The sequence below is a fragment of the Takifugu flavidus genome, chromosome 14 (assembly GCF_003711565.1).
Source record: "Takifugu flavidus isolate HTHZ2018 chromosome 14, ASM371156v2, whole genome shotgun sequence".
Taxonomy (NCBI): domain Eukaryota; kingdom Metazoa; phylum Chordata; class Actinopteri; order Tetraodontiformes; family Tetraodontidae; genus Takifugu; species Takifugu flavidus.
In genome coordinates, this window is record NC_079533.1 from 13,620,176 (window position 1) to 13,631,388 (window position 11,213).

General features: G+C 45.6%; 1 protein-coding gene across 1 annotated transcript; it reads right to left on the reverse strand.

The window, feature by feature from the left end:
- Nucleotides 1-1,163: 1,163 nt before the first annotated feature.
- emsy (EMSY transcriptional repressor, BRCA2 interacting) lies at nucleotides 1,164-10,954 on the reverse strand. The gene is made up of 20 exons (XM_057053657.1): nucleotides 10,726-10,954; nucleotides 10,189-10,297; nucleotides 9,749-9,848; nucleotides 9,108-9,182; nucleotides 8,859-9,034; nucleotides 8,630-8,788; nucleotides 8,036-8,295; nucleotides 7,728-7,959; nucleotides 7,026-7,244; nucleotides 6,730-6,879; nucleotides 6,426-6,596; nucleotides 6,202-6,338; nucleotides 5,647-5,820; nucleotides 4,536-4,728; nucleotides 4,282-4,449; nucleotides 3,711-3,863; nucleotides 3,304-3,461; nucleotides 2,536-3,093; nucleotides 2,032-2,433; nucleotides 1,164-1,954 (listed from the first exon to the last, which is right to left on the reverse strand). The coding sequence occupies exons 2-20, from the start codon at nucleotides 10,292-10,294 to the stop codon at nucleotides 1,772-1,774; spliced, it is 3,774 nt and encodes a 1,257-aa protein (XP_056909637.1). The 5' UTR covers nucleotides 10,295-10,297; nucleotides 10,726-10,954; the 3' UTR covers nucleotides 1,164-1,771.
- Nucleotides 10,955-11,213: the final 259 nt, after the last annotated feature.

Below are 11,213 nucleotides of genomic sequence, written 5' to 3' on the forward strand. Positions count from 1 at the left end.
GTCCGTTACACCCTTTAATGTTCCCTCCATGATTCAGCTGACAGAAGACAACCAAACAAACTGTCTGCTGGCGTGTTCCCATCTGCTCAACGTTCTCTCCCGACGGTAAGAGGCGGCTGGGCTCCGGCTGATTCACCGCCTGGGGTTTGGCGCATGACGGCGGCCGCGGTGCTGCCAAGTCTCTCAGGGAGATTTGGGAAATAAACTCAACCTGATGGGAGCGTTGTGATCTCACAGAACAGAGTCCAAAACGACTGAAGGATGGAGAGACGACGTCATCGCCGGAGAACTGCCGACAATCTGCAGAGCAGTGTGCACTGGTTGAGACTGTCCCAGTAGAACCAGTGGAGATGGGAATCTGTTCGTTCAGGGTCGTGTATCGATCAGCGGCGTCAGCAGCAGCTCATCTGTGTGTTCCTAAGATGTGTTGGCGACACCGCGGGCTCAGCGCTCCTAAACAGATCCACATGTCTGCAGGTTGAAAGCAGCCAATCAGAGGCTTCGGGTGGGTATGAGGCCCCCGGGGCCCCGTGGATCACTTTCAATTGGTAGGGGGGCGGCAGCAGAACGGAGCGTGGATTAACGCTTTTACACGTGTGCAGGGCCAACAGCAGAAAAGAGAACCCTGCCTGTTCCCAATAAACGCACAGCTTGGCTCCAGCGGCCTTTAAAAGACATGAAATATGCTTTCAGATTTGACATTAGAAGCCACCACAAATTCCAACGTTCTGGGCCGAACTGGAGCATAAAAATAAGTGAACTGAAGCCAAGGAGATCTCCAAAGGCTGTTTTATGAAGAGAAATGCAGTTGGTCAGAAAGGATGGGAAAGGATTGGGTCTGAATACCAAATAGGGACCTGTGTTTTACTCCAAATACAATACACAGAATGGTGTGTTTAATGGGGGGGAATAAAAATCTAAGTGAAACCAGAAATGTAGGTTGATCTGGGAATAAAAAAGGGCCAAATCTCAAATGACCAATTCAATTTCTCCCGTGTCTAAAGTGAAAATAAGAGTTTAGATCTAAAAGGAAACATCTCATAGCAGAATGACAGGGAAAGGAGGCTTACGTGGGTCCTCGATGAAGACGCTCCTTCGTTCGTCGTGTGTGTCTGTGGCGGGGGGATTCAAAAGCAGGACAGAAACATACAATGTCTCTGACACAAGGTTCAAAAGTGTTTTATGCAGATTATTCATTTTACTCAACTAGTTGTCTAGTTTGAAAAGGTTAAAAAAAGAGATGCATAGATTCAAACACTATGCAAAAAAAACAACCAAACAAAAAACACTCCACAGCAACTTCCAGAAAGTCAGAATAATCTTACAAAAGCTCAGTTTTCTCTTTTTACATCAGGATGAGCAGGAATGCTTCACAAGAAGTCCAGAAAACCCATCTGCGGATGAACCCGGGGGAACCCACGCCATCGTATTTGAACCCCAGGACGCCGGCGTGGTGTACAGAAGCACCAGACAAAGTGCCAGAAAAGACAAATAATCCGTTTCCTTGACGTGTGTGTGTGTTTGAAACATGTGAACTCGCTGGTACAAACACAACAGCTGTTGTGTTTGGGTGGGCCGCTGTCCAAACTGTCTGAACCCACAACAGGATTAATCCCACGCCGTCGCTCCCACATCTGCTTAATATAAACCATATGTGCCATCAAGCTGAGGGGAGGAACCGTATGAACAAGCTAATATTTACACTTGTTATTTTCTTCTTCGTCTCATTATAAACATGTTTCCGAGTGAGTCAACAACAGCTGATGCTGGACTAGGACCGGTCTGGAGGGCTGGCCGCCGCGGCCTCGTCGTTACTGCTGTCCACTTCCTGCTCCATGGGGCTGTCTTCCTCCAGCTGCTGGCTGGTGAAGTTGGTGATCTCCAGGAACCCGCTGGGCTCCACCACAACGTTGGACTGGCTGGAGTCTGGCAGGATTGCGTACTGAGGGATGACCTGTGTGCCAGAGATGGGGATCGATCAACAGCGATGGATTAAATGGGTCTGATCGGGATGAGGAACGCTCGTCTCACCTCGATGACCTCCAGGTCGTCTTTGCTGCTCTGTGCCGTCAGCCCCTGGACACAGCCGAACTGTCGGCTCTTCGTGTGGGGGTGATGCATGGACACCCCGGAGCTGCTGATGAACTGTCCAGAGTCCAACGTTCCCGACACGGTCTGGACGTCCAGCGCCTTGGTCAGAGGATCGCAGTCGCTTGAGGAGTCCACCACCATGGGCTCGGTGCTCGGGTCGATCTCTGCTTCCATCATGGAGATTTTCAGGATGTCCGACACCGAGGACTTCTCTCCTGGAGGCCCAGAGCTCGACTCCGGGATCAGCTTGGCGGTGGCCTCCGCGCTGCTGAACACTGGAGGTGAACGGTGGGAGCCGCCAAAGGTGATCTTGGTGACGGTGGCGCTCTGCGTGATGATTGGCTGTGGTGGAGAAGGTTCCCGAATAAATCGACTGAAACCTGAGGCTTTACCGACATTCAAAGAAGAACTGGTTAGGTTAATGGACGCGTGAGGAGACCTCACCTTGCCGGAGGCGGTCTTCTCGGTGTTGACCGGGTGGTGGGCCTGCAGCGGTGGAGGCTGGGACATGGGTGTGTGCAGAGGTCGGTGGTGCGAGGTGGGAGCCTGCTGGAGCTTCGGGAGTTGTGGTGTCAGCTGTGGCTTAGAGGGGGTTCCTATAACCGCGACCTTTGGCCCAGCCTGGGTTGTTCCGGGATGGGGCCGGTCTTTGGGGCTCTGCGTTACCGCCTGGGGTTTAGGTTGGCTCTGCTCTCGGAGCTTTGGGAGTTTCTTTGCGAGAGGAGGAGTCGCAGGTAAAGAAGTGGAGGAAGAGGGAGGCTGGCTGATCTGAGGTTTACTCTGCAGCTGTGGCGGCGGTGGGTGAACGGGGGGAGGGCTCTGGACGGCTTCGCTCTGACTCGGTGGGGCGCTCTGAGTTCCTCCCTGAGTAGGAGCATGCTTGATAGGATCTGTAGCCGATTGGCCTGAGCGGTAAAACAAACCCGTCTGGGGGTCCAAAGTGTCACCTTCCACATCACTGACCTCCAACACGGTGTCAGATTTATCACGGCTGTCAGATGGCTGGAAAAAATAAAAACACAAACAACATGCGATAAATCTAAGGGGCTTTTCTGGATATAAACAAACTCAAATAATAATAAATGTGTAAAAGAGCCACTTGTGAAATAAATATTCTAATCAAAAATCCACAATTTGGTTCTACCTATGAAATGCTTCCCTTTTTCTCAGAAATTCAACAGTTGAGAACAATGACAAAGGCACGGTCCTCACCACGAGGCTGATGTGGGAGTCTGCAGATGAGGCAGCAGCTGGTTTAGTTACCATGACGCTCTGACTGCTGCCTTTGAAAGATTTAACTGGCTGCAGACTGCTGGATGACAAGATGAGGTCGTGGTCCTCTGAGGCTACACCCACTCTGTTTACTTTACCTGTGCGAGGAAAGTTAGGGTACACACACAGTTGAGCGGCCCACCAAAACAGGAAGTGCTCATGTCGATTAAGTCAGATAAATGTTTCCACAGTAGAAGCACATTTACTCAGCAGCTAATTTCGGGTAACTTCTCGTCAATTCACGTTTCCGACTGTTGACACATGCAGTTTTTTTTGTAGTACCGCAGCAGATTATCAAGAGTGACGTCGCTGTGAAGGAAGCAGCTCTGCGTAACTTTGCGTCTTACTTGCGGTGAACTCGGTGCTGGGTTCAGCTTCTGAGGTGGAGGGCTTTGGCGATTCTGGGTCGGGCTTCTTGTCCGGCGTCAGCTGGATGGGCACGGCCATCTGACTCAGGTCAATCGTGTGCTGCCTGGGTTTGGGCTCCACTTTCTCCTTCACTACAAGGAAGGGAAACGGTCCAGACCCGGTTCTAATTTTAGTTAAACATAATCAAGTTTGTATGAAATTTTTTGAGTGTTGAATTTTGAGAGTTTCTTATATTCAAGATTTACTTTATTCATCCCCGTAGGAAAATTGAAATATTCAGATTCAGAATCAGTGTGAAAATGTTTTAAAGGGGAAAATACAGAATAAACAAGCCGATGAAGATGTAGTTACCCATCAATCTTCCATTTATACCCATTTCGGCTGTTATTTTTCAGTTCATGACAACTCTACCATGTTCTCAACAACAACCTTTGTGGCTCATCGCTGTGGTTGTGTGAAAGATCTTGATGTGTTCGGTCCGCTGCTCAATAGATACCTAGAACTTCCCCGCTTCTCATCAAGCAGGTTCTGTGGGAGTGGACAGCTCACCTGTTGTTTGCTGGAGCTCCAGTAAGGCTTTTATGGTGGACGTGGCTGACTGGGATTCCCCAGCCGACACCTCCTGGTAGATTATAGTGGGGCTGGACGCCACTGCCACTTCCTGCTCAGTCCAATCCTGCTCCCTGGAGGTCAACACGTGCACTACAGGCTGAGGTTCTGGGGAATTGTGGTGGGATTAGTTATTTTGGGAAAATTTGAGTTGATCAGCTGAATCTTGTTGATGGATGAAGAAGGACGATCACCCTGAGCACTGCCATGTGAGCCATCTCCACCCGAGCCACCAGACTCCTCCTTCACTGACCCATCCGGGCCTGCCGTGTGGGTCTGACCGATATCGGCGGCGCGGTTCACCTGCTGCAGCGTCTCGGTGACCAGCTGTCTGGTCTGTTCGCTCACTACTGCAGTCTGGAAGACGGGCTTTGGCTTGATGAGTACCTGAAAAACAGGCCATGAAGCATTTCAGGAGGGGTGGGGGGAATGATAAAACATAAACAAGAGCTAAAAGGCTAATTTGTTATGCTAATAATAGTATAATATAAGATAAACATGTTACAGTACAAGGAAGTTGAATTATTACAAAATGAAAGTTCAGTCGCTTGTCACTGTTACACGCACTGTGCCACGTCACCGTGACTGAAATTTCCCTTTGAAAACAGAACCTGAAATTGCGCTATTTTTAACTTTAGTTGACTTCAGTATTGAAACTACAGTATGACGTGCTTGTAGGGCATAAAGTCAGCAAAATACGATATGTTAGTTTCCGTCATAGGTTCAATCCTTTGAAGTAAAAAAAAAAAACCCAGCAAAAATAGATTGAAATGATTGAGACAAAGAAAATTTATTCAAGGCCCCCTCAACTTTTAGAGAAATGTGGAACACTTGGCAAGACAAGTAGACTTTTTTTTTTCTGAAGGAAAAATAACCCGAAATATTTGAACTGACCTTTGAATTTGTATAAAAATAGAAATGTCCTTTCTACAAAATCCTTCACGTGATACTTTTAAAAATTCCCCCAAAGTAAAAACACAAATGGTGATTTTGAGATGATTAAAAGGAGCAATTTTATTCAAATCTTTGGGCGATGAGCCGATGATTTTTTGACTAATGACTTTGTTCGTTTTTCAATGTGAATCATTCGGTCACATGAATCTTCACTTGACATTTGTGAGCAGTCTCATGATACCACGCTGGCCAGTGGTTTAAACAGGACCTGACCTTTTTCCCCCTTGTTCTTTCCCAAAACAAATAAAATCCACCTGACGAGCTCACTCCCACCACAGTCAACAGCAAAGAGCATTTATCAGAGAGATGAACAAAAGCGGAGTATTCATTAAACAGTTGTTACGGTCTCACCTGGGTCTTGCCCTGCTGCCCATAGACAATCTTAGTTGGAATAATCTTGGTGGCAGTGGACTGAGAACCGGAGCTCATGCTTTTGGGCTGGGTGACAATCATCTTGGTGATGGGTCTAGAGGCTGTGATGATGGCTGGTTTGGTCCCCTGAACGGCCTGCAGGCCCTTCTCACCCTGAGGAAAAACAAAGAGGATCGGTTTTGTAACAGGAAGCTACACTGTGCTTAAAAAACAGGAAAAACCCATCTAAGAAAAAAAAGAAAAGCCAAATGATGTCCTTGAAAATAAGTTTTAACATAACATTTTACCAGTAGGAACCAAGTACCTGCTGTTATCACTTATAGGCCCGCACCTACCTTTTATAACAAAAGCCTGCTAGTTTGCAGTTGCTAGTCATGCTCATTACATGAGGCGTTTATTCATTGGGTTTTAACCAGTTCCCTTTGGGTTTTAAACAGTTCCCAGAGCGCATAATCTCATGTGAAAGAGTGGGCTGACGCGATACAAACACGAGAAATAAAAAGATACAACATCAACTGAAAGTCTTGGACTGACCCCGGTGTTTAAAAGTGTGGTCACCACATTCTTTCCAGGGAGTCCCTGAATGGTCGTCCCCTTTCCTGTGGTTTTTTGAACCACAATGACATTTGGCTTGGAGGTCACAGGGATGGTGGTGATCTTCGTTGTTGTGCCTGCCAGTGGATAAAGCACAATCATTAATCTGATCCCAACGGATCTCTTCAGATAAAAAGCTTGGTCCAAGCGAGCCAAGGACTCACCAGACACGATGTTACTGCTGATGATCTTCCCACCAAGCGTGGCCAGAGACTTGGGTACCACTGTGATGATGCTACCACTGGTGGTCTTTACGTAGGTGGTCCCACCACTGGAGGCTGATATCCTGGCCCCAATGGGACTAACAGTGGGTCTTGTGTAGGTGGCCTGGGTAGCTGTTAACACATTCTAGAGTTATTATCCACTTACAAGGTTGCTTATATGTAAGTACATATAAATAAACACATAAACTCTTTAATATGTGTTCACTAAATTTGGTTTTGTTACAGGTAGCATGAGTTGCTTCACCTGTGGGCTGAGTGACCAGCTTGGTAGTCATGATAGCGCCGTTGCTACTGACGACCATGATGGGGGATGAACTGCTGCTGGACAGAGCAACAGATGAAGGTTTTGGCAGGATTTTGCTGGGCTGAACCTGCTGTGTGATGATCTTGACTCCTGCAGAAGAACAAAGCTCATTTTCTTATATTTGAAAGACCAGGCCGACAGCGCGAAATCATTTTAAAAACTCCTTTGGAAATAAGATCTTACCAAATACATAGGGCAGAATTTAAAACAGAGGCGGTAGAACTGATCAGACCTACCAGACTCTTGTTTGATCTGGATGGTGGGCTTTGAAACGGGGGAGGTGCTGGTGGTGTGGCTCTGGCTGACACTGGATGCTCCTAAAGGTGCACTCTGCTGCAACTGTTTAGGTGACTGCTGCTTGGGAAACTGGGCCAGGATCTGGGCTGGTGAGCCCACCAGGGTCTTGGGTGAAGGGAGCCTGGCTGAAGCCACCTTCACTCCAGTTGCAGAGCCACCTAGAAGGGAACAACAATGGTGATTCTGCTTTTTCTAACCTTTGTTGGCGCTCTGGTCTGTCACCACAGTAATTAGACCAAAGGTGAAGGAGAGGACACATCCACATCAACCCTCTACACCAAGGACTCTATATTTATATACCTGTCTTTTGTTTAATGAATGAGGAAGCTCCCCAAACCCTTCTAGTTCTTCTTTATTATTTGCTCATCAAAGCAGAACCAAAACCTTTGAAGGTGCTACTTCAGGGTTGTAAAACTCTGCTGCAGGTTCTGTGAAAAGCCCTTCATAACTATGTTACACACAGAAGGAAAACCCCATGTTTCCTGTTGCTGGTCTATATTATCACCCCATACTCCAGCATTTTATTTATCTAGCTTTTTCTTTTCTCATTTCCTTTTCTAAATTATTTGAAAGGTGGAACGTAATTTTTTCGAACTGAAGGCGAGTTGCCGTCTGTGCTTTCTGTTAAAGGGAACACTTACAAGTTGCCGTTGACATGACGACTGAGGGTGTGGAGGAGACCACTGTGGTCACTGCAACGGCACTGGCAGTGGAACCGGGGCTGGTGCTGGCCGTCAACACCACTGCTTGCTTCTGAGTGGGTGCGGCCATAATGGAGGCGGAGCCCAGTTTGGACACTGTGGCGTGGTTTTGAGATTTGGAAAGGATGTTGGGCACAAAGTTGGAGCTGGGAGAGGTTGTCACAATGATCACCTGGAAGAAGACATGACTGTAAAACCTGACTGACGTGCAAAGTAATGTACAATGGGAGAGATCAAAATGAACGTACCTTCTGTGTGGTGGTGCTGGTGGTCTGGATGGTGGGTTTAGTGAAGGTGATCTTAACGGGGGACAGATGGGGAGGCAGAGAGTTGGCGATGCTCTGCATGATGTTGCTCATCTTGGGACTGCTGCTGACAGGGACTGTGATGTTCTTAGACACTTGTGGGGACACTTTGGTGACCTCCTTTAGCATCATAGGTGATGAGCTTGATGAGTTGGTCCGTCTTCTCTTACGAGGCTTCTCATCCTCATCGGAGCAGCTGACACCTTAAAGGAAGTGGAGGAGTTTATTTAAAGTATTTATTCTTATGACATATTTGAATAAACAGAAATATGAAGTATTTATTTTTTACGCATATGACCTTCACATTATGTTAAGAGAAGATTTAAAAAAAAAAAATTAAGTCTGCAACAGTTCTGTAGAGTTTATATTAACTTGAAGTTAACGTGTAGTGCCACCTACAGGCTGATGAGAGGATTGACCCTCAATAGCACCATTCCGTTTCTATCAAGTTTAATTAGTATTGAGATAAACACAATATTCAAGAGAAGAAATCACTTGCCGGAACATTATGATATATAGGATTTCAGTGGAACTCACTCTTTACATAGACAGTGCTTCCACTGGGCAACACCACCACATTGGATGAAGGGCTGGGTGGTCGTGGGGATTTCACAGTAACTCCTACAGCAGTGCCACCGGCTGCTGAAGCATTGGTGGAGGTGCATGTGGTGCTTGTGAATGAGTAACAGACAACAACTGCAGGGAGGAAATCAAACAGTTACTCTCTAATAACACCCTTATCAAACACTGATTCATGATGTCGCACCTTCTTTGTTGCCCGTTTCAGCTGGCACCGGGAGGGAGGCATTCTGATTGGCTGTGGCATTGGCCACTGCGTTAGCAGTAACTGTGAAGGCAGTTTGAGGGACCAACCGCGGCATCAAGGGAACAAGCCGACGCCCTTCGATGCTCCATTCAGACGAGCTGTTTGGACCCGACATGCTGGAACGACAATGTATTTGTTTAGAATTTCTATCTCTGGTAGAGCAGCGAGCACATGCATGGATGAACTAACTGATAAGCGATGGTGTTGAGGCGTTCATCATTCACAGCTCTCCGGACTTCGGCTCGATGGCGCTCTGTTGAGATGCTAAAAAGCAAAAGGGACATTTTAAATAAAACACTGATGCACACTAGTGGTCAAACATTTCAAAACTGCAATATTTATTTGAAAGTTCTATTGAAAGTAATGGAGTTTAATTGAACATAAAATAAAGAATAGAACAAATAAACAATGTATATTAAGTTAACATTGAGACTTGCTTCCTGCATCCACTATTAAGCTGTGCTTGGAGCTGTTGTCCTGAGAGCTGATGACTCTCAGAAACTTGACTTGCTGTTTTTCAGGGCTGCCAGGCCTCGTCCTGACAGATCCCCCCCCCCCCCCCCAAGTTTCTAAGTGCCTTTGGAGACTGTAGAAAAGTGTACTCACTGAAACCTGACAATTTATTTGATGGGAAGGTCTACCTTTAAAGTGTTATGGTGGTCTGTCTTCTCCATTGTTAACTGCCTTTTTCTCACCAGTTTTACAGACCCATTGCGACTTTAACTGCTTGGATTTCAATACAAAACTAGAAAAACTGTGGCATCATCAAAGATTTTACCTGTAATGAATAGTTACAGCATCAAACTTTAAAACGTGTGGGACAAATTTACCCAAGTATTTTTGTGAGGTTTCCTAGCAGATCCTTCTTTTCCTTGGTCAGGTCTCCTTGGGCTCTTAAGGCACTAATTACCCCAGCGTAAGCTTCCAACTCTGATAAGGATATGCAAAAACAACAGAAAAATATTGATATATAATTACGCATGCATAATACAGTGAATAAAATGTGCCCCTTGGAGGGTTTAGAATGTGTATTTCCCCCACTAACTTTAGATGAAGTGTGAATTTAGAAAGTGACTTTATATTACTGTATATATTTTTACTTGTGTTGATGCATTTAACATACTTCTTACTTTTTAGGCTTTGTGCCTATTATACAATAATAAAATTTCAGAAAACCACTGAACGAAGGCCATAAAGCGACACTTTAATGTGCGCTTACTGTCAAAAAACCTTTGATTAGGAGGCTCTAAATAACTATAGTTAACCTTACCCAGTTTGCGGAGGATTCTTTTACACTCATCCCTGCCCAGGTCAAGAATGGTGGGCCATACCACCGGCATGGTACCAGTAGGCACAGGTTTTTCAAGCTGAATCATTGGCTGTGAAGTGAATAGACAAAGTTCAGTCAATGACATAAAATACAAATCTTTTTAGTGTGTGTCATTCCAGAGCCGTTGCAGGTATGATAAAGCACGACAGAAACCCACTTTAACCGGTGAGAGAAAAGATCCTTTAGATGCGTTGACTGCAAGGCTAATGCGGTTTTTAAAAAATATCATCTGTAGTTTTCAAAGATGAAATCTTGCGCTTCTAGCTAGCGCTCATCGATTGGTTCGTTGACTTATTACAACCCAATAAACGCAAAACGAAAAAATACATTCTTACCATTGTCTCAACATGAGGTTAGAGATAAACAGGGGGATCAGTAAATGTTTTTGGAATATGATTTGATATTAGTTTATCGGTGATGGAAAATTTTTTCAATGGGCGATGTTGGCTAACTAGCCCGATGAACCAAATGTCTCACCGTCAGTTAGCAGAATAACTCCAAGGCCTTAAAATCCGAGAGCCAAAGAAACTTGTCAGCAAGAAGACGTCCGACCAAACTGTCACATTATGGAGTTTTTCTTCTAAAAGCCAACCAGCAAGAAAAGGAAAGTCAAAAACGGAAAAAAGTCCCAATCGACCCAACACAGTACGGTGTTTATATTTTCAGCTAACTGGTCAGAGCGGAAGTGCTTTCTTCTTCGTTTGATTTGCGTCTTCCTGGAAACCGGAAAAAATCCTGCCATCTACTGCCCGGAGGTAGCTAAAATAAATTCCACCACATTAACAACACAATAAAGAATCGATTCCTGTGCATACAGTGTATTCCTAAATCAAACCTTACTTTAACAACCACAACTAATTACTCATTATTTTGGTCAGGACATATTCTGGTAATTTCCAAGAAATACTCCTAAAGACATTCAAACCACTTTGGGAAAGTTGTGTGATGGAAAGTAGGCAGAAACA

Bases quoted from the DNA above. Each gene is read 5' to 3' on its own strand.
- emsy (XM_057053657.1), bottom strand. From the start codon at position 10,294: ATGATTCAGCTTGAAAAACCTGTGCCTACTGGTACCATGCCGGTGGTA. The intron at 3,462-3,710 runs GTAAGACGCAAA...TTCCTCGCACAG, and splicing joins CAGCACCGAGTTCACCGCAA to GTAAAGTAAACAGAGTGGGT. The intron at 1,955-2,031 runs GTGAGACGAGCG...TCTGGCACACAG, and splicing joins ACGACCTGGAGGTCATCGAG to GTCATCCCTCAGTACGCAAT.